Raw genomic sequence first — 21923 nt, 5'->3', positions numbered from 1 at the left:
TAAAATAAACAAATTTAATTTATTGATAATAGGGAGGAGAAGAAGGACTATGAACATGAGTCGCAACTGGAGCATGGTAATGAGTTTGATGATGTGTTTGCACTGGATGTTGCGAATGATGCTGCTGATCATCACCCAACCAACCATTCCAGTTACCACTCATAAGATTTTTAAAAAAATCTTTAGCTTGTTGCTCTTGCTCCCCCAACGGATCCATATAAGCACCACCACGATGTGAACTGGCCTCAATAAAGTCAGAATGTTTATTTATTATTTCGGCTATAATTTGATCTAGTTGAGCATTTGAGATAGGCTGAACATTAGGAGTGGGATATTGTGCACCAACTAAGGGAGCATTATCTAATACGGCAGGAGCATAAGGATTGTGTGGAGCTCCTACATATTGTTGAGGCACTGGATCAAAACCGTAAGGATCATTAGCGGTGGAAAATGGTCTAGGAATAGCTTCAAAACTAGTAAGAGGTTCGAATGTATAGCCAGGATTAGGAGTAGGATTATAGCCGTTAAAAACTAACGGACAACCACCACCGCCATAATCCGCTGCATTACGTTTGGTATGCGTGGATGTTATAGAATTATCCAAATCCTTTTCTTGCCCCTCTTCCTTCTCCCCTTCCTCCTCAACAGCTGGATTATTGGGCTCAGTGACACCTAAAGTTTCTTGTTTATTATCTTCACTTTCAGTGGAAGTCATGGTAGTGGTTTCACTAGTCGATGTGGTGCTGCTGGTGGTCGTTGTTGTGGTGGTGGTAGACTCTGTAAGATCAGGAAGTTTACAACCAAAATGACATTGATTTCTTTTAAAATTTGGATCTAATGTTTCGGGCATGTATTGTATGATTTCTGGTAAAGTTAAATCCATTTCTTCACGTTCTTTTTCAATTAAATCATATTCACCTTTTATATCACGTCGATTTCTAAAGCGTGGCAGCGTTAGAAAACTAGTCAATTGCTGCAGGGGACGACGATTTCTGGCTGGTACTGCCGCTGCTATTGATCTCGATCTGATGGGTTTTCTAGTTTCAGCATAAAATGCCTTATTACTAACCGGCTCCTTTAAACGTTTGTTATATTGTTTGACCACACGATCCGAACGTTTTTCATTCTTACGCGGTCTCATAAATATACGTGATATATCACGTTTGTTACGTGATTTCGTAGCACCCGTTTCGCTTTCATTTAATGGTTCCAAAAATATGGCCATAATTTGTGAAGTGGCTGGCTTAATGTTGTCTATACTGTTGGGATGTTGAAAGTTACGCGCATAACGTGTTGCACGATTTTCGGGCGATACATACCTTTTGGCGCATCGATTGCAACCGCAAGTGTTGGGTACTTCTTTGGCCGCTAAACAATCTGAAATATAAATAGGTAGAATTTTTATGTTGTTGAATTATAGAATTTTAAACCAAAATTAAAAAATTTCACAGTTTTCAAATTTCAAAAAATCTTAAGTAAAACGTCTTTAGTGGAACCAGCTGTGAAGGCTTATGTATATATTACAAACTCACCTTTGTTATGAGCCGTAATACGATCGATTTTTGCAAATATTTCCAATTTATCTTCTGCGGGTGGTGGTGGAGCTTTCGGTTCTTCTACCGTAAAATCAAAACTATAGGTTACTTTAGCCTTAGCCTGCATAGGCACTTCTAATTTATAACCATACTCCGCCGGTTTATATTCTTTGGATGGAGGTGGTGGTGGTACATTCACTAAATAATTTAAATTTTTCGGACAATCACAACTGTCACCCGTATAAATCACTTCAATTGGAACAGCCTTTATACACGTTATCTATGAAAAGTTATTTTCCATATAAAAATACATTTTAAATAATATACACTTTTTACTTCTTACCACTCCTAATACTCCTATCATGGAGCCTATTAATAAAATCTTTAATTTCATAATTAAACCGTTATAGTCGTAGTTGTCAATTTTAACGATTATACTAATCAGATTTTATCTTAAACTAGCATTTTATATAAATTTTCTCATCTTGTGAAATTCGTTTAGTATTTTTGTTATAAATTTTTGTGATATTTTTCTTATTTTCTTCAACGAACGTGGCTTTGAACTTGAATATTTTCATGTAGTTTATAATTAGTCTCTTGAACTTGAGTTTATTCGAAATGTAAGTTTTTTGTGTGTTTTTCCAAAAAGTTTTTTCAACCCAGCAAATTTTGAGGGGCAAATGGATTATTTCCGTATTTTATTTACCGTGATTTATTTGAATAAAATAGCGGATTAATAGAATTTCGAAATTACACAAAACGAAAAATTTCTTTCTTAATTTAAATTTATTTTTTACATTCATGTACTGTCACTTTCAACCTATATATAATTCTCATTTGGTTAAGAATATTTTTTCTATTAGTTAGGGGCTTATCAATCGACATCACGATCTCAAATTAAGAACACAATTCTCAACACCTTTTGGAAATAAAGCATATTTAGTTAATTTCATATAAAATATGCATTCTTACTTATATTGAACCGAAAATTTAATAGAAGTGGTTTCCCTAAGGGTAAGTTTAAAAAACTAGCTATATGAAGTTCAAAATTTTCAAAACCCGCTCTAAGGAAAATATATGAATAAGATCACATTGATCTCAAAGTACACAGATAGAAAAAAAATATATAGGCCTGGTACCAAGTGTTTATAATATTTCAGTAACATCCGTTGTCAATGTCCACGTTTGTTGATGTTTAAACATTTCTATAAGTAATTGTGGTAATGTTGACAACATTGCGTTGTCAACATTACATAGTGTTGTCTTCAATATGTATATACTTTGACAAAAAATTCTAAATACTTTGGTGTCAATTTGGTACCGGGCGTGTATATTTTTCCTTTTCCCTCTGTGTATGTATACTCGAAATATAAATCGTGGGACTAATAGGAAATCGTGGTCAAGTGGAATATTTGATCAATCTTCTGTGGAAATAATAAAGTTAAATCGAAGAACGTATTCGAATTTCAGAGATTCGTAATCGAATACTCTTTTTGTGTGTAAACACTGTATTAGATGGTATCCATATTCCACTCGCGAATTTAATTGCTATAAAGACAATTATGCTTGAGAAAGTTAACCTGGTAAATGCAAAACTGTTTGGTCCAACGATAAGGAATGGGCGAGAGAATCCCACCTAAGGTTAGTTACAACTATACAAATTTCTACGAACGGATTAACTTCAAAATAGAGATTGCGTTTCGTCCGTGTATTATAAAGATTTTGATTAGATATTGTTTATTGGACTACTACTCAGGGGATGAGCCCTACATATGCGAAGCGAAATTATATCCCTCAGAAACACTGAGTGTAAAATTCTAAAAAACTGATCCCAGAAAACTACATTTCAAAACAATCGACGCAAATTGTAATCGTAGATCTCATACAAATTATTTTGTGAAAAAATCGTTATGTTTTACTTAAACAATTCAAAACCAACTTATTATTCATGAACAGTTCTCGAAATATTCATGCTAATTATCATGAATATTTTTGTATGAAAATTTGAATTTTTCTCAATAAATTTTGATCGTTTTTTACTATTTTAAATCATCTTTTGTATATCAAAGTTTTATAAATTAAAATAAAAACATCATATGATTTAAAGACAATATGGAATCTTACTGAGAATGAGCCTATTAATGGAATTCGAATAAAAATGTCTTCTCAGCATATTTTCATTATTGAAATCTATCTTATAAAACCATTTATTATTTTTCTTTGATTTCCATTTTAAAACTATACTAGATTATTCTATACGTTCTTTTTTTGTGTTAATTTTTACTGATTGTATATTATTATTGTTCTAAAATGCTCAAGATGGTTTTATAAAATTTTAGCTGATAATACAAAATAACGTTAAAAATATTGCAACTAAATAAAAAAAAGAAACAAACATATACAATTGGCACAATCTGTATATAGGTTAATGTACGCTTAACGTAAAACTATGTCTCTGTGTTTTTAAACCGGAAGAGAAAATTTGTAAGTTTTTTAAAAAAAGAAGATCCAATTTCATTCAGCGAAATGCTATGATAGTTTATAATATCAAGTAATGTTAACTACTGTATAACATGGTGATATTGTTATAAATTACAATAGCTGATAGTTATTATCTTAAAAGATTTAGTCTACTATTCATTATACATAGAAGTAATCTTTAAAAATGTTTATGAAATTTTCTTTAAAGTTGAAAATATAATGAAATGATGCAATATTTGTAATGATTATGTTCATATTTGAGGACTTTGTATTATGAGAGTGCATTGTTTCTATATCATTGTGAACTTATTCGTAAAATCATAACAACTAAGAAATCGTTTGAGGACAAAGTTTTTCAGTACAGTATTTTTTTGAACCATCACTCAGGGAATAACCCCTACTTATGCAGTGCATTGTGCTGGAACTAGGAAAATAGGTTGTGGGAGGGAGGATAGGGAGAGTAGTATTTGTGGACATTTGGTTTGAACCTAATCACATGGAAAGTGTCATACAGTTAATGCGTGTTCTGCGGTCCACTGGTTAATCGCCCACAAATGGGTGTGTTCCTGATGAGAGTCGTGTGCTGCATAATAATATACAAATATAGGTAAAGTGTTCTCTAATATCATACATAGTATCGATAGAAAAGTGAAATACACCCCAAATTGCGACGGTGCTCCAGTGAATCAATAGAGTTGAATACCCTTGATAATTGAGTTTAATACACCGATAAGTAAATTTGCCCTCTCTTGTATTCCATTTTCGGTCGGATAAAAATGGTGTAAATAGTAATAGTAATAGATCAGATGGAGTGATATATGTCTTACAACGTTTCAAAAACCGAGACACTTGAAAGATGTGTTTAGTCTATCGGACATTGCATTGTATTTTCATTTCCTAAAACATCAAGACCTTCCGATTCCTTAATATTTACACCACCCATACATTTTGATATACCAATATTATCTGCCATGTGTTTATGTGTTAAAAAGCAACATCGAGTCTTGCGGCCATTAAAATCGACTCTATTAACACGACCCTTCTGCCGAGATTTTTATCAAGTCGTGAATGAGTGATTCATATTGCGCCCTATACCTCGAATACCTCGTATTTTGCGCAGCGTTTCATTTTGGTCGTTTTTATTATTGCGCCAAATTATGAAAGCTTCCCTCTAGATCAGATTAAACTATTTCACTTCTGATTAAACCAGCTTAATTACATTTTTAACCATTTTTGACATGGCATCGACATTATCATCTAGGAAAGAAAGTTTCCAATTGAATTGCCAAAAGAATTCGTTGAGCCTTTTTGAAGTTGAAAATTGAATAGTTTTACGAGAAACTTTTTCATCATGAATAATTGATCAATATTTTATTGCTATTTGAGAACTGCGCATTCACCAATTGGCTCCGATAGGCTGGTTGGTAGTGTATACGTTAAAACTTCATCAATATGAGTCTCATGAGTCTCTCTGAGAAATTTACTAACACAACCAACTATTGTGAAGGAACTTTTAGAAAATTCTACTCCGATATAAATAGTAGTAGGGCGGGTTCAGGTCTTGACTATAAAACGGATGAGGTAAATCTTTATAAACACTTCTTTCTTAATAGCACTTACCAGATAGAATACTACTTTTTCATGTCTTCTACAACTGGCCCCATATCCGAAAATCTTAGTGCCATTAAAATTTGACATAACAATAACATAACAATGAGTAACAACTACACGCAACTGGCCCAAACTTTGGACATAATATAATCACCAAAATAAATATCACCAAAAAAAAATCACCAAAAATAAAGCTATACCTTAGAGCCATGGATATTTGGCATAGTTCGAACTGATCAATAATAAAAAATATCGGAATGTTTAATATTTCGGTATAAAAATCGTATTCTTATTTATACAAAACTTATGATAAATTAATTTAAATATTCGAAAAGTTTTTCTTGTAACAACAAATCGCAGAAAAAATACATGATAAAATGTATAAAACTACATTTAGTAAATTAAAAATTCATTTTTTATATAACTACAAACAATATTTCGCTATACGTCCTGGCCTAAAACCACAATCCACTGCAACTTTTCCCGGTATGGCAGCGGGGGCACTAGGTGGTGGATACGGCAATGATGGCGGCAATTCTTTAAATTCAGGATTTTTAAATTGTTCCGCTTCATAACCCAATTGCTTATAAGTCAATGTTGGTGGTTCGTATTCTTCTGGAGCCGGCTCTTCGTCTTCCGGTTCAGGATAATCATCTTCTAAGGGTTTCATTTTTGGCGGTGAAGGTTTTTTCAAAGTTATTACATCACTTTTCAAGGCATAAAGATTTTCTTCTTTAATAGAGGAAATATACAATTTGGGTAGACCATCGATGGGTTTCTGAACAAAACCATAAGCCAATTTGGCCTCGGGTACTTCAATAGCTTTGCCAGCCTGTATGGCTAAACTTATGCTAATGGGATCGGCGGGTGGAGAATCATCTTTAACTAAAGATGGTACATATTGAGGTACCATGTATGAAGTGGGGGCCGAAAATATAGATGGTATAGCTTTATAGGGTTTGGCGGCTGGACAGCCACAGGGTGGTGGTGGTTTTGTGGACTTTAAGTAAAGAAGAAATTAAATATTATTAAATAATAATGAAAAACTTGTTTATAATAATGTATTTTCTTAATATTTCGCCATTTTTATATTTACAATTTTCATAATACAAATAATAGTTTAATAATACTTACTTTGGGACAGGGTTTTGGTAATGAGGCCGGCTGTATCATCATTTTACTGCACCAGCAATTATCTCCAATGGGCGGTAGTCCCAAATCTGATTTGGGTGGTTTTGGCTTAGGTCTTACAACCTTTATCTCAGAACATGCCGCACAGGCATCTGTACCCTTTTCGTTACAAACACAAGCAGTTTGGATCTGAAATTATCGATAAATTTGTTATTTATAAATGATTTAAGTATATTCAATCTTTGTTTCCGAATATTCCAATTCCTATTTGGTTAATGTTCTACTTTTAATGTAATCCACTTAGCACCAGGTCTATGTAACAAAATACTTTCAATGCCAGTATAAATCCAAAATTTTACTTAAATTCTCGGTTTCGATTGTCATAATTTCCCAATTGCTTTAATTTGTATAATAATTATATTAAACGGCCCTCTATCGTTATGAATATTTTGTGGCACTACATAATCAAATGTTGGTTGGATTCCCGCCAGATCTAAAGGACCAATTCCAATTCCAGATTGTCTTAACTTCTCACGAATAAAAATGAAAATTGTCTTAAATTGTACAATGAAGTAGGATGAATAGTCGGCTAGCGTATGTATATTTCGCAGCATATTTCAAAGAAATGTACCACAGACCCTGTCTAGGCCTGTTTAACTTACTAAGTGGAACTGGAGTTCCATATTGAAGACCCAGAAACAGAATGCAATTAGGACCATATCGGATTATAAGCACGCTTTAACTGAATGCTCTCCTACAGCTAAGGTTTACATCATATGAATACCAGGCCAATCGGGAGTGAGGAGCTCGAGGTAGTTAAACTGACGCAACTTAAATTAAAAATATGGTTGAGAGAATTCTATAATTCCTCTTGGTATAATAAAATGGCGAGTGGAACCACAAAGATCCTAATGAGATCAAGACGAGGAGACCCCTCATAATGAGCAAGTCAGAAGTTAGTATGATGGTACGTATTTTGAGTGGTCATACAGAATTACAAGCACATCTTTGCAAAATTAAACGTGCGGATTCAGAAGAATATAGAGCATGTGGAAAGGACGGTGAAACTTTCGAGCACTATCTTTGCCAGTGTCAGGAATTCTTCAAAGTTAGATCCAATTATCTTAGAAGTGGAACTGGAGTTCCATATTGAAGACCCAGAAACAGAAGGCAATTACGACCATATTGGATTGTAAGCACGCTTTAACTGAATGCTCTCCTACAGCTAAGGTTTACATCATATGAATACCAGGCCAATCGGGAGTAGGGAACTCGAGGTAGTTAAACTGACGAACGCAAAACCATTCGACGCAACTTAAAAATATGGTCGAGAGAATCCTATGGCAAGTGGAACCACAAAGATCCTAATGAAATCAAGACGAGGAGACTCCTCATAATGAGCAAGTCTGAAGTTAGTATGATGGTACGTATTTTGAGTGGTAATACTGGATTACAAGCACATCTTTGCAAAATTAAACGTGCGGATTCAGACGAATGTAGAGCATGTAGAAAGGACGGTGCAACTTTCGAGCACTATCTTTGCCACTGTCAGGAATTCGTCGAAGTTGGATCCAATTATCTTGGAAGTGATGTTATGTTATTCCGGAAATAACATTCCTTACAAACACTGATTGGAAAATTATAGATTCAGTAAACAATTTTTTTCATGAAAAGCAGTGCACAACAGACCCGAAATGTTTCTTGGGATTTGATGCAGTATTATCTTCCTATCAACCGAACCTAACGAACTACCAAACTACTCCATGAATAAAAGATAATATTGTGCCGTTTACGGGAACGTTGTAAAATGACATTGGATGTTACTGACGGCAACATTGCAACAGAGTTTGACAAAACTTCGCCTAAAAGTTTTGAATTCGATACTCCACATTTTTTTTACCACTTAAATTCAATATAATTTTCTTAAACAAATATATACCTCTTGTGCTACAGCCACTATTACAGCTAAAATCAAGACCCACTTTTTAGTAGTCATTATCCCGAAAACACTTAACGCTCGCCACTAATAAATGTGATTTTTCTTCTCTTCACTTTTTAATGTTACTTTGACCAATAGACTTTTATTATTGAACCTGCAAGATTTAAAGACTTTACCACTTTGTCGAAAAAACACACTTTTTTAATAAATTCTAAGAATATTGAAATTTATCTATAATGAATTCGTTCGTGCAGAACGTCATTTATTCGATGATTGTTGCAGCTGATATTTTCCAGTTCTGTTACTGAGGTGCGCACCACACTCTGGAGTTTGTAAAATCGAAATGATTTCATAATAATAATATTTGTTTTTGAAACGTAATTTTAGTGGTCAGAAGTTTCTAAAAAAGATATTTGAAATATTTCTTTAAAAAATATTTATTATGATTAGAAATGTTTAATGAATAAAATATTGTGTTATTTTTATTTTTAAATGAAAATATAGCTAAAAATCGTAGAAAATTTATAAATGAATATTCAGCAAGTTTAGTTGTAATGATCTACTTATTAACACTTAATTAAGAAAGGAATTTGTCCAATACATATTAGATTTTAGAAAATCTATAAAATGTATTTTAACAAAGAAATAATAGATTATGAATTTTTTATATAAAATTATTTAATTTTTAATCTTTTACTTGCCCTTCAGTTTCTTTGTTGTTTATAAAATATTAACATTTTTAGTAAATGTTTTCGAAAATTCCCTCTGTTTGGCATTGGCTCGGTCAAATGTTTTTTTAAAACTAAAAATTTTCCACAAAACTTCTACAAATTTAACTAGCAATCAAAATTAAATTCGTATATCTAAAAAAAATTAAAAACTGACATAATTTCTTTAATTTTTTTCTTAGAGGTTGCATTTTTTTAATGAAATTATTAATACTATCATCAAAATTTAATTTAGAACGTCATTTTAAATAATTAACCCATTAGGTGAATAGAATTTCGTTTTTTTCTTGCAAACCAATTTCCTCTGCTGTTCAAAACCAACAATTGTGAATGAATAGTTCTAGTAAAATTTAGTTTGCTTGATAGAAATAAATAAATGATCGATAGTTTGACACTTAATCGCAACAAAATTTAAACAGTTTCAAAAGGAATATTTCTTGAAATATTTTTCCTACTTTCCTCTCTATTTATCGTTTCTTGAAGGGTTAATGTAATAATTCTTTATTTAAAATTAATTTAGGTCGCTAAATCCTCATTTTCACAATTTTACCACTTGGAGACAAAATTTTGTTAATTATGTGAAAAAAATGCATAAGTCTAGTAACTACTACAAACACATAACCTTTTTTATTGTGAATATCAATGTTATCAAATTTATTTAGGTTTCTGTGTAATTTAAGAAATGTATGTTACAAAATTTTTAAACCAGGTCATGACAAATAAACTAGAACTCATACATAATTGCTAAACAATATTAAGATCAAGTGAAAATGTTTTGTAGGATTATCATTAAATAATGAGTTTATCATTGAATTTGACCATGACACAAATACCATTTAAAAATTGTAAGTATTTTAAAACAAAACTCAATTCCTAACACCATAAATAAATGTTTATTATCCACACTAAAGTGGTGTAGGGCTTGTGCTGATGTTTGTAACGCACAATAATATTGGTCCTATACCCACCTTAAAGTATGCCAATCGGCTCAGAATCATTTTCTGAGTCGATTTAGCTAAACCTTGTAATCAAACTACAGGTAGCAATTTTGAAGATAATTCAATGAAATTTGGTACATGATCTTCTATTGTCCCAGGGACGAACCCTATTGAAAATGGTTAAGATCCGTCCATTATTTCACCTAGCACCCATACAACTGTAAACATTGTAATCGAACTACAAGATAATTTAATGAAATTTGGCACATGCTCTTCTATTATACCGTAGACGAAGCCTAGTGAAAATGATTAACATCGGTCAATTATTTCACCTAGGCTTGTAAACATTGTAATCAAACTACAGGTCGCAATTTTGGAGATAATTCAATGAAATTTTGCACATGATTTTTTATGGCATTATTTCACCTAGGCCCCATAAAACAGAACCCGCCAAATAGGGCTTTTAAGTTCATAATTATGTTTTATATACTCGTTCTAACCAAATTCTATACTAGTATAGATGACCCAGATGAACTTTATAATTATAGGGCCTCATTTGACCCTAGCTCCTCTAAAAAGCCCCCATCAAAATTTTACTTAAATATCCACAGTTCTATTAAACATTAAATGGCTTTAGTATATCTGAGGCAAGGTACAATTCAACTTAAATGCTTTATTATGAAAACTAAATCACATTTTATTCGTTTACAGGTGTAGGGTATTATATGGTCGGCCTCGCCCGACTATAACTTTTTACTTGTTTTTTTTTTTTCTGAAATTAAATAAATTTGTTTTAAAAATAATTTATATTTTTTTTATAAAAAATATGTTAATTTAATATGCAGTACTTTAGTACCCTTTTCAGTATATTCTATAGTTTAGTCTATAGTCTAGTCCAGGGGTCGTCAAACTATGTCTCGCAAGCCAAACGTGGCTCTTTGGATGTTGAGCTGTGGCTCTTTAGTTTCATACACACATTTGATTTGTTAAAAAAATATACATATATTTTAAAATCATTCCGATTCAATTAACGAGCAATGTATTAAAACTAACAAAACAATATACACAACTTTTTAATTTGTCTGTACATGAGAAAAAAATGAATGTCGAGAGTTTTAACGTGAGCACCTGCTTTGACGGCCTTATCTCACGGTGGTCTTTTTCATCCACTGGGTAGACTTGAGAACGGTCTACCTCGCCCCTTTATTCTTCAATGAAGAACTCAGGTGGCAATTTTTTTGTGAAAGTACTTTGCTGAAGTACTCGAGCTATCTAATCTCTGACCATTTGATGGCATCTGTTGATTCGGCAACAGCACCTAGAGACGTAACCGGTGGACCGAAGTATTGATCCATCAAATAAGCCGAAGACATTATTCTTAATCACAGGGACACACTCTGGTAATTCTGATATGAACAGAGTATACTCTAAACCCAGGATCGGCAGACATATACTACTACATTTTGCACTTGTATAAGTGAAAGAGCGAAAAAACAAGAAATGAGAAATCATTGTACTCTCATCTCCACAAAAATGTATGTATGAATTTTCAAGGAAGGAAAATTCAACGGTATCATATGTATATGATAACTTTCATCCATCATCATTCAATCCAGCACACATCTCATTCATACGACATATTTATTATAGGTAGACGGGTGGGTGAGGCCCGCCGTACCCCACACTCATCCCGTACCATATACAATTAATACCAACTAATACCGCATAGTCCCGCAGTCACTCCTCTGTGGGGTATCTGTTGTTTCGGCAACATTACCGAACTTATCCCGAAATATTGACTTTACCTTACATCAGCCATTTAACCGCCACTTACTCTCCCCGCGATTTTGGGTTTAAACCATAGCCACTACGTGGATCCCAAAGAAACCTTAACCAACTGGCCAGCCACGAGCAACTGGCCACCCGTAGTACCAGATTATGCGGTGCTCTGGTCTGACCTCTTTAATCTATGCAAGGACTAAGCCAAACAGTAGACTGTAACCAATTTATTAGTTCCGGCCAGACTACAGGTATTGGCCACCTCTTTATACCCCGGGATGCAATAACACCAAGGCGGAGGCTTCACCAAGGTAACATGCCCCCGGGGGACATGAGAATGAAAGCAACACAATTAACTTTTCGCTCATTTCCATGCATTTATTTGCCCTTACAATCGGTCATTTTATTTGAGAATAAGTCCTCATTGAGCCATTTGGAATTGTTATTGGATCTCTAGAAATGCAGTTGATAAATTTAAAAAGTTAAACTCTGCATTGTAGAAAATTGTCAAAATTTAAAAGCAAGTTGGAAGATCTAGGTAAAAAGCTAACTAACAAATGAAAATTTACAGTCCTTTTTTGGAACTTTAAACAACATGTTATGATCCAAACTTTCTAAAGCCATACAAACCTACAAATGGACCATTGAATTTGGTACATGTACAAGTTAATATTGTAAGAAAATGTTTAATTTTTTAAAGTATTAATTGAAAAGTTCCCTATAAACGAATGGGGTATCATGTCAGCGATAAGATGTAAATCATGATCGTGCGTTCCGAAATTTTAGAGTTTTTTTTGAATTAAAATATACTTTTTTTGGAAATTAAAAATATAGTAATTAATTAATAATGTGAAAAGTTTACATACAATTAAATACTAAAAACTTGGTCTATTTGAAAATTTTAATCTTTTAAAAAATATATTTTTAGCACGCTTTCTATAAAAAGGTGACAAAAAATTTAATATTTTTAAATATTGCACATTTTAATGACAGTGATCTATTTAAGATTAATAAAGGTTTAACATAAAATTTTTGGCTTTAAATAAGGGAACAAAAAGTGTATTATGGATCCATCCTTACAAAATTTGGTAATCCTTTAAATCGTTTTTGTGTTGGTTTTTATAATTATACTTGTATTTTATCCTGTTGTATGTCGTAACTTCGTTTTCGAAAGTGGACTCTATGTGCGGGGTGGGGTCAATTTTGAATCAATCCTTATTGAATTTTGTACATATATATATGAGTTCTAATAAATTTGTTTATGACAAATTTTACCACTATGCTGGTATTAATAAGAAGAATTTATATGGGAGTATGGTCAACAATGATATAATTAAATCAGTTTTGAGCGTTAAAGTAATTTTCTGAAGTAGATCTTATTATGTTCCGATCCTCTTCAAATTTGGTCGAGAAATTTTGTTTTTATAAAACTTGTTTCAGTGGTAGGATCAATAATGAGTGATAAAGTGATTTTTGTTCCTGTTTGTGTTGAATTTCGTCATAACAGCGTGTGTATTAAGCCAGTTATGAGTGTTAAAATCAAAGGTTTTTATTCTTCTACATCTTGTTTATGGCGAATTTCGTACTGTTAAGTCAATTATGATCGTTAGAGTAATTTTCTGAAAGGAACCTTATATTAGGGTTGGTCAATTATAGTTCGATACATCACAGTTTGTATAAAAAAAACTTGTGCAAAATTTTATCTTAATTGCTGCCTAATAACTGACACTTCATACTGTATTATGGCCTTTTAGATGATATCACTGTCGTTTAACTCTAATAAACTTTTCGAAAATTCAAAAAGTATTTGTAGTCAAAAACTTATAAGAAAGATTCCTAGCAGAATCGTCTTGTAAATAGTTAAATCAAAATTGTTTTTGAAGTCAATTAATAAAATATTTGTAATATTTCTATAAATAAACATTTTGTGGCTCTTTTTAAACCCATGCTTTGTAAACTGTAAATTTTAGCTCTTCCGACTTAATCTAGTTTATAATCTAGTCTAGCATAGCTAGCCTAGTTAACAGTCTAGTCAATAGTATAGTCTATATTGTTTAGTCTATAGTCTAATCTATAGTACAGTCTATAGTATAGTCTACAGTCTAGTCTAATTATTAGATTTAACTTGACAACTTAAAAAAATCAATAAATTGTTTGTTTCTAAAAATTTTAAAGAAACACAAAGACATTTTTTATAAAATTTCTAATAACAAATTTAAAAAAAATATCTTCATTTTTCTTCATTTTTAAAAATTGTAGGGAAATCTTATTTGACCTAATCTAACTGTTAGAGTTCCGTGTTTGACAAAAACTGCAGAACACAAACTCTTAACTTATAAACTATTTTTTTGTAATCGTAAAAACAAAATAATTAAGTCAGTGAAATTTTTGAATTTGCCTAATTTTATACCAACGGAAATTTTTCGAAACTATTGAACGAATAAAATTGTCTAGTTTGCTAATAAAAAGCAAAACTTTTAAATGAAATAAAGTAAAACACAAACAAATTTTCAGTTTTTTCATTATCTTCCTGCTCCACACTTGCCAGAGCAATTAAAATCGTAATCAGCAAATTTTTTATTAAATTTTTAAATTCAACATTATCAACATCCTCATTCAAATCGTGATCTCTTGAGTCGTCATCCATAATAAAGCCGTTGTCCAAAAATTCTTTCAATTGTTTCATATAAATATTGCCAGTTGCCAAGTGCTTCCGACAATATTTATACAGTACGACTCATAAGTTGTAAGTGTCATAATAGTCGACATCGTGACCGGAAATGAAAGAGGTTTCCTCCAAAATGTTAATAAGCTTGAGTGTGGTCTGCAATGGTTCCACACGGGGTAACTTGAGAATTTTATTATCGCCCACGAGATCTTCGATATCGATGATATTGTTGTTGCAATCGTAGACTGGCTTGTGCGAGTCGAAAATGCCAGGTCCATAGTTCATTGCAATAACACCATTGGCAGCCTCTTCGGCGGCCACCGAACGGAAGTACATATCACGTGCCTTTCTGCTGGAACAAAGCAACGATTTGAAAATCATGGGTTGAATCCATAGACTGGAATTAATGTTGATCATCAGTTTTGGTAAGCCATGCAGTTGTTGGCATTTAATAAATTCCTGATTGAGAGCAATGGGAGCGTAGAGATTTTGTTGAACATACGATTTCCATGATTCGATATTTTCGGGTTCCATCAGCATATGGGTGGCGGCATTGCCCTCATTGTGTACGATAAATGCAAGCTCGAACTGCTTAGAGCCATTAACTTCATGGCTGAGTACAGTGGAAAGTATATTGTGGAATAAATTGTAGTCTGCTTGTTGCCAGTCGTTCAAGTTACAGCAAACGACTTGGATATTACGTTCAAGAGCTTCGATTTCTTTGCGAATTTCTTGTAAATTTTGTTCATCACCATCGATGAGCATGGCGACAGATCCTGCTTTAAAGCGACGACACATTTCAACTGCCAACTCTTTGCCCAAGGGATTGGAGACACCGCTTAGGACAAAGAAGCACATTTTATTCAAGTCCATTCTTTTAGAAGACATTTTGTTATTATGTGTGTTTTTGATTTCTTTTTTTTTTTTTGTTTTCTTTAATTACTTTTTATTAAAATTACGTTAAATACTTTTTTTTAAAAATTTAAATTTTTGTTTTTAAAAATTTAAATTTATTTCTTTATATTTTTATTCTTAATAAGATGTGTTATTCCACTAACGACTGCACTACTGTACTGATTTCTCATAAGCTGTTTCGGTTTGCAAGTAAACTTTTTGAATCAATGGTTTGGCTTTATAAAGAAATGTTCAACTTAAATCCGTTGTCAGGGGAATACATTTGTTCGGTTGTTTGTGTGTAGTCTATAATACAGATTCACAATTTCATAGAGATAAGATTTAAGTCTTCGTCGTATGCGGATCAAATTGGTTGACTCTGCTTGATTTTGAGCACAGTGTGTAGTGGCGGGTTTAATATGTATAGTTTTATAAAACTGAATAAAAAAATCGATTTTCTACCAGGAAACCATGTTGTTATTGGATTACTTGAACTACAAATTCAATTTATATCTAGGAACTTAGCCCTTCTCTATAAATTCGATTTTTTCAATAAAATCTCGATCTTTTGATAAAAAGTCGGACAGGAAAAAAATTATTTTCCAAAATAAATGACGATTTTCACAAAAACATCTTACTTAAAACTCGATTTATCCTTAAAAACTTCAATTTTACTAAAATCACATTTTTTTACTAAAAACGATCTTTATTAAAATTTGATATTTCACTAAACCTAGGTTTTACACTAAACACGGAATTTTTGCTACAAATTGGATTAAACTCAATCTTTTACTAAAACCTGGTATATTTTTAAAAATTAAAATTTTCATTAAAAACTAATTTTTTTCAATAAAAACCTGCATATATCATTATAAATCCTTTAAAGCTAACAAAATTAAAATAACTGAGCAAAGAAGATATCGGGGGCCATTGGGAAAATCTTTCATTTCTAATTGTAATCTAAAACTTTCTCTTCAAAATTAGTTTTCCTCTAGACGAATTGAATATAATTGAGTACAAACTAGATCCTTTATTAGGTTCAAAATCGAAAGAAAAATATTAATTTGTAATCAAAACTCTTTCAGCAGAATTTCGATTATGATCGAAATTTTCGAAATTCAATTTTGTCGCAAATCCGCTTTACTGTAACAAAAACGCAAGGCATATGTAAGAAATAGTTCATTGAATTTGAAATTAAATTGAATCGTAATCGTAATCGAGTTACTATGTATAACAAATGTAATTAATTTACAAATTCATAGACTTCTTTTGAAAAACAACTGACGACTGTTGTGTAATATAATTTTAAAATAATGTTCAAACTGATAACAAGTCGTGTGTGTATGGCAAAAAAAATGAAATAACTCGACAATAGGATGTACAAAATGTTATATTTACTCAGACAAAAAAATAAATGGAGGGATTTTTTATTACCATTTATAATTCGACTGAAAGTACAGTGTGTTGATTATTTTCAAATAGAAACAATGACGTATGCCAAATCAAAGTGTGGTTTTTTGTTTCAGATAGATCTAAAGCGATGTGGTATGTTTTTTAGTCTTAAGACATTTTGAACACATACATATAAAATGTTAAAACAAATTTAAATTGCTGTTGTTTAGATCAGTGCAAAATTTATCAAAATTTATCTAAAAATGATATATATTCAAAGGAAGATATTTTTATAGTTCCTCCTATTTATGATGTTCTCTATATTGATGTTCCAAGTCAATGTTTTTACACATTTACAGATTTTCCAGTTCTATTCACTGGTTTATCATAAAAGATCAAATCAATATCGCTATTGAATAAAAACTTTCTCACTCATTTAGTTATAGTCTTGCTTTATACATATACATTAGGATTTAACCGAAGTTTGGTTCTATCACTATGTAATCGATTTTTCTAAAATCATTCTCAAACAAATTTCCATGAGTTAATTCATGGAAATAAAGTGGACGATATTGTCGCCTAAACATTCGTTAAAAACGAAGCTGAGGACAATATAATCTATGTAGTCTTTGAGGACTATATAGCCGACTTTTTTACTGTAATTGCGTGAACGACAAACTGAGCGACATTGTCTCTCATTAAGTCATCCACGAATTTCGCGACACTTGTTCAAAAAAGTCGTTGACGATTTGTTCTGGCTGTTCTACATTTTTCTTACAGGACTTTACATTGTCGTGTACACATCGTTGAAGATGTCTTAAAAACATTTCCAACTGGGTTTTTATTAGTACTATATACATTTTTGGATGCTACTTTTGAAAGGGGATAAACCGCTGCCCCTATCCTTGACTTATCTCCTTATAGATGTCGTGTTTAAACAATGATACCTGTTGATACCGGATATTTCCAGTTTTGTATTAAAAAAAATTAAAATTTTGTTCAGAGTAAATATCGAAAACTTCAAGACATTTGGGGCTAAAACATTTTTTTATATACTTAGGTATATTTTTATGCTCTATGTGGAATGGAAAGGGCCCGCCGATTTGAAATTTCCAAAAATTGTATAAAAAAGTGATTACTCTAATATACACACATATATTTTAGGGTTCTAACTTATATAATAACTCTGTAAAGAGAAAAAATCTGTGATCACGTATATTTTGTACCAAAAATTTTATATGAAGAACCTGGATCTTTAAATAATGCTAAAATTCTATTTATCTATCTATCTATCTATCTATCTATCTATCTATCTATCTATCTATCTATCTATCTATCTATCTATCTATCTATCTATTTATCTATCTCTCTATCTCATTTTTCATTCGAATAATTTTTCAAATATAACCATCAAAACTTAGTGCAGATATAAATTCAATAACTGGCTGTCAGCTGTCGATAACAATTTTTAACACATTGTAATCATAACATCTCTGTTCTCAGTATCTACACAACTTGCGCGTGTGTGCGAAAAAAAATCAAAACAAGTCTCAATCCAATTCGTGGTAAACACTGAAAGGGAATTTTTTTCCTCTTAGATTCAACAAGTGATTAGAACGAAAAATATATTAATCATCAAATATGGTGCTTGATCTGAACAAAAAAACCTATTTTCTTATCACCGGTGCTTCTCGTGGCATTGGCAAGACCATGGCCATAGAAGTATCGAAATTATTGAAAGCAGATTCCGTTATTGTCTTAATAGCTCGCAATGAAGATGGTTTGAAAAAAACTAAAGGATCTATTGAATCGGAACGTTCGGATCTTAAAGTTGTAACATATTCTCTAGATTTGTCTGTTGCTAAAGCAGAGGATTTTCAAAAGTTATTAACTGATTCTTTGCTAAAGTCTAAGGAAAAGATCAATAATTTCGAAAGAGCTTTTATTATACACAATGCTGGTACTGTTGGTGATGTTTCCAAAAAGGCTATAGATGTATCGGATACCAAAGTTTGGACTCAATACTTTCATACTAATGTTTTCTCGACTATTTCTCTAAATGTTGAGTTCTTTAAGATGTTTGCTTTTGTACCCAAATTGGTAGTTAATATCAGTTCAAAATGTGGCATTGAACCCTTTGCCTCAATGAGTTTCTATTGTTCTGGCAAAGCAGCTCGCAATATGTATTTTGGTGTTTTAGCTGCTGAGGAAAAGGATAATGATACAATTGTATTAAATTATGCTCCTGGTGCTATTGATACCGATATGACCGTCTATGTACAAGATGCTACTATAAGTAAAGAATTGCATGATGTCTTTAAAAGCCAACGTGATACTAAGACCATGTTGACCACCGAAAAGACCACAGCTAAATTTTTGAGTATTTTGAAAGAACAAAAATTCGAATCGGGTGCTCATGTTGATTATTGGGATTAGATTAGTGCTTCAGATTAATGTGCTCAAGTGATTACGCTCAAAATGAATTATCATTCCTGAAAATCTTTGTGTTATAAACTTAATTGGCGGTGCTTTATTTGTTATTTAATCTCATGCAGCTGTTACAATTTTGGATATACATACTCATAATTTTAATAAATGTTGGTGCTGGCAAATTATTTAAAAGAAAACATCAAAAAAGTACTGAAGAATAAATCGGAGTTGATTAAATGCAGTGGTGTATATAAGGTAATTTTTTCTTGTTCTCAATAGTACAATTTGTATTTTTTTTGAACTGTTTCAGTTCAAGTTTAAAATGTATTTTATGTAACGTTTATGTAGAGAGGATTTTAAGATTTTTAAATGGAAATAATCATATGTAGATAGATGGATATAGAGGTAGACAGTCAGTATCCAAGGTGTATGTTTTTATATACGTTTTAGATCCGTCATGCCTTTTCGATCGATTTCGTCTTTAGTTAAAACTTTTAACGTTTTAAAGCTTTAAATAAAAAAGTCTTTTTTGCTTTCAATTGGGTAGACATTTTTTTATGGAATTCGTAAACAGTTAGGGTTTGTGTTCGACATAGCTTTAATCTTCTTTGGTACAGATTGCACACAAAAATATGTCGATAGTTAAACTTTTATTATTCCATTTTTATAATATTCATACAACTAAAAATTCCAAATAACCTAAAAGAAATCCGATGCACGCAAACGTTTTGTAGGAATTTGCAAGAGATCATCTGTTAAGGTACCCGATTTTGCATTACTAATTAGATTAGGTGTTTTAGGTTTAACAGCAGGTGATGTAGCTGGTATAAGCTTTTTAGTAGTTGAGGCAGTTCTAGTTGGAAGTGCTTTCGTTTTGCCTTTTATTAAGTTAGGAGTTCGTATAGGTGAGGGTGTCATTAGGGATGGTGTAGTACGTAAACCTAAACGAGAGGTGGCTAATTGTCTAGCAGCTGGTGACATAGAGGCTAATCTTTCCATATTTGTACGTATAAAAGGTGATGAAATATTACGGCGAGCCGTATCCATGGCTTTTTGTTTTTGGGCACGTATTTTCTCGCCTACTTTCTCCGCCAAGGCTAAAGCAATTGTTTCTCTGCGTGAAGATTCGTTTATTTTAAAAGAAGGTCCAGTATTAGAGCGTACTGGTGTATCGGAGCCGTCCAAACGAAAAGGTGTACCTTCAATTTCACCCCAAGTCATAAGGGGTGAAAATGCCTCACCTGGACGAGGAGAGGGGGTTTTAACTAAATCAAAACGTTTTAATTGAGAGGCTAAATTAGTTTGACTTAAACTAGTGCCATCGGCATCTACACGATCGCCCAGCGTTGCTATCGCAGCAGCATTTTGTTCGCCTGTTTTTTGTCTTTGTACTCCTTCAAAAGGATTTACATGCAAGCGAGTGGCATGATGTTGTATTACCTGTTTTCTATTGGCCATATCGATTTTTTCTGCCTCTGTTAATTCTACACCTTGTGGTGTATACATTATGGAATTTTTATTTTGATAAGTCCAAGTCTCGATTTTACGCATGGGATCGGGTTCTTCAAATTGTTGCTCTATAGAGGGTAAGGTTAAGGCTCTTTGTAATTTTTCCGCCGATAAAGCTTCTTCATTATAAAGAACAGCAAACTTTTGTCTTAACTTTTCATCTGCCGTATCTATGATCTTTTGGAAACTATCATTATCTTCACTGGTATAGGATTGGAGAAATGAGTCTAGAGAATGTTTATCACTAACAGATTTTGTACTACTTTTCGTTGAATTGCTGGAAGAGGCCACCGATTGGGCTCCTGAAGAACGGCATGTTTCGGAAGGTTCGTTGTTACGGGGTGTTCTTTCACCAAAACTCGAAGGTGTTTCAAAAGTGTCGGGAGTCATGCCTGAAAGGAAAATTTAGTTTTATATAATGTTTTTACATTAGACAAGTAAACTTACTTCTGTTTCTTTCTGTGGGTTTCCTGCCACTATATTTTGCTCTTATTGATTCCATGCGTGCATAATCCTTTTGATCCATAGCATCTAAATAATCGTTTTGTGCTTTCAGTTTCTCCAAGTCTGGAAAGAAATCCCGCTGTATAATTTTGGATATCTCTTCTATGTACTTTTCTTCTGTTAAGATTTTGGGTTTCGCTTTCTTTTTCACTATTCCCAGAGAACTGGGCTTCTTAAAAGTTTCCATGGCATGATTGCGTGTTTTGAAATTCACCAATGCTCCTGATCCAGGAGTGGAGGGTGTTGGTGTCTCATTAGTTTCAGACATGTGTGTTGGGAAAATTTTCTTATTTCTTTAGTTTAAATTGAATATATTTGTACAAAAAATATATTTGTGAAAAAAATACTTTATACGTTTGTAGAAAACAAAACAATGTCACCATA

The 21923-nt window shown here is 32.3% G+C and overlaps 5 protein-coding genes across 6 annotated transcripts; 1 reads left to right on the top strand and 4 right to left on the bottom strand.

Annotated features, from left to right (window-relative positions):
* LOC111691122 lies at positions 1 to 2033 on the bottom strand. Of its 2 annotated transcripts, XM_023453766.2 has the most exons (4): positions 1879 to 2033; positions 1533 to 1815; positions 919 to 1377; positions 1 to 777 (listed from the first exon to the last, which is right to left on the bottom strand). In XM_023453766.2, the coding sequence occupies exons 1-4, from the start codon at positions 1927 to 1929 to the stop codon at positions 20 to 22; spliced, it is 1551 nt and encodes a 516-aa protein (XP_023309534.2). In that variant the 5' UTR covers positions 1930 to 2033; the 3' UTR covers positions 1 to 19. The 2 variants fall into 2 exon arrangements, with proteins under 2 accessions (XP_023309534.2, XP_023309533.2); XM_023453765.2 differs by having other exon boundaries at positions 1 to 1377.
* A 3860-nt stretch (positions 2034 to 5893) lies between these two features.
* LOC111691145 (proline-rich receptor-like protein kinase PERK9) lies at positions 5894 to 8892 on the bottom strand. The gene is made up of 3 exons (XM_046945399.1): positions 8698 to 8892; positions 6762 to 6947; positions 5894 to 6627 (listed from the first exon to the last, which is right to left on the bottom strand). Exons 1-3 carry the CDS (start codon positions 8752 to 8754, stop codon positions 6052 to 6054), a joined length of 819 nt encoding a protein of 272 aa, XP_046801355.1. The 5' UTR covers positions 8755 to 8892; the 3' UTR covers positions 5894 to 6051.
* Positions 8893 to 14649: 5757 nt separating this feature from the next.
* LOC111691131 (sepiapterin reductase) lies at positions 14650 to 15887 on the bottom strand. Its single transcript, XM_023453775.2, has one exon. It carries the CDS (start codon positions 15696 to 15698, stop codon positions 14880 to 14882), a length of 819 nt encoding a protein of 272 aa, XP_023309543.2. The 5' UTR covers positions 15699 to 15887; the 3' UTR covers positions 14650 to 14879.
* Positions 15888 to 18641: 2754 nt separating this feature from the next.
* Positions 18642 to 19748, top strand: LOC111691114 (sepiapterin reductase). Its single transcript, XM_023453756.2, has one exon. The coding sequence runs from the start codon at positions 18738 to 18740 to the stop codon at positions 19530 to 19532; it is 795 nt and encodes a 264-aa protein (XP_023309524.2). The 5' UTR covers positions 18642 to 18737; the 3' UTR covers positions 19533 to 19748.
* Positions 19749 to 20106: 358 nt separating this feature from the next.
* Positions 20107 to 21923, bottom strand: LOC111691112 (splicing factor ESS-2 homolog). Its single transcript, XM_023453755.2, has 2 exons — positions 21483 to 21923; positions 20107 to 21427 (listed from the first exon to the last, which is right to left on the bottom strand). The coding sequence occupies exons 1-2, from the start codon at positions 21805 to 21807 to the stop codon at positions 20226 to 20228; spliced, it is 1527 nt and encodes a 508-aa protein (XP_023309523.2). The 5' UTR covers positions 21808 to 21923; the 3' UTR covers positions 20107 to 20225.

This window comes from Lucilia cuprina, chromosome 3 (assembly GCF_022045245.1).
Source record: "Lucilia cuprina isolate Lc7/37 chromosome 3, ASM2204524v1, whole genome shotgun sequence".
Taxonomy (NCBI): Eukaryota; Metazoa; Arthropoda; class Insecta; order Diptera; family Calliphoridae; genus Lucilia; species Lucilia cuprina.
This window is presented reverse-complemented; position numbering and strand designations above follow the sequence as displayed.

Bases quoted from the DNA above. Each gene is read 5' to 3' on its own strand.
- LOC111691122 (XM_023453765.2), bottom strand. From the start codon at position 1,929: ATGAAATTAAAGATTTTATTAATAGGCTCCATGATAGGAGTATTAGGA. The intron at 1,816-1,878 runs GTAAGAAGTAAA...AACTTTTCATAG, and splicing joins TGATAGGAGTATTAGGAGTG to ATAACGTGTATAAAGGCTGT. The intron at 1,378-1,532 runs GTGAGTTTGTAA...TTTATATTTCAG, and splicing joins TATTACGGCTCATAACAAAG to ATTGTTTAGCGGCCAAAGAA.
- LOC111691145 (XM_046945399.1), bottom strand. From the start codon at position 8,754: ATGACTACTAAAAAGTGGGTCTTGATTTTAGCTGTAATAGTGGCTGTA. The intron at 6,948-8,697 runs GTATATATTTGT...CGATAATTTCAG, and splicing joins TAGTGGCTGTAGCACAAGAG to ATCCAAACTGCTTGTGTTTG. The intron at 6,628-6,761 runs GTAAGTATTATT...CTTTACTTAAAG, and splicing joins TACCAAAACCCTGTCCCAAA to TCCACAAAACCACCACCACC.
- LOC111691131 (XM_023453775.2), bottom strand. From the start codon at position 15,698: ATGTCTTCTAAAAGAATGGACTTGAATAAAATGTGCTTCTTTGTCCTA.
- LOC111691114 (XM_023453756.2), top strand. From the start codon at position 18,738: ATGGTGCTTGATCTGAACAAAAAAACCTATTTTCTTATCACCGGTGCT.
- LOC111691112 (XM_023453755.2), bottom strand. From the start codon at position 21,807: ATGTCTGAAACTAATGAGACACCAACACCCTCCACTCCTGGATCAGGA. The intron at 21,428-21,482 runs GTAAGTTTACTT...TTTTCCTTTCAG, and splicing joins ACCCACAGAAAGAAACAGAA to GCATGACTCCCGACACTTTT.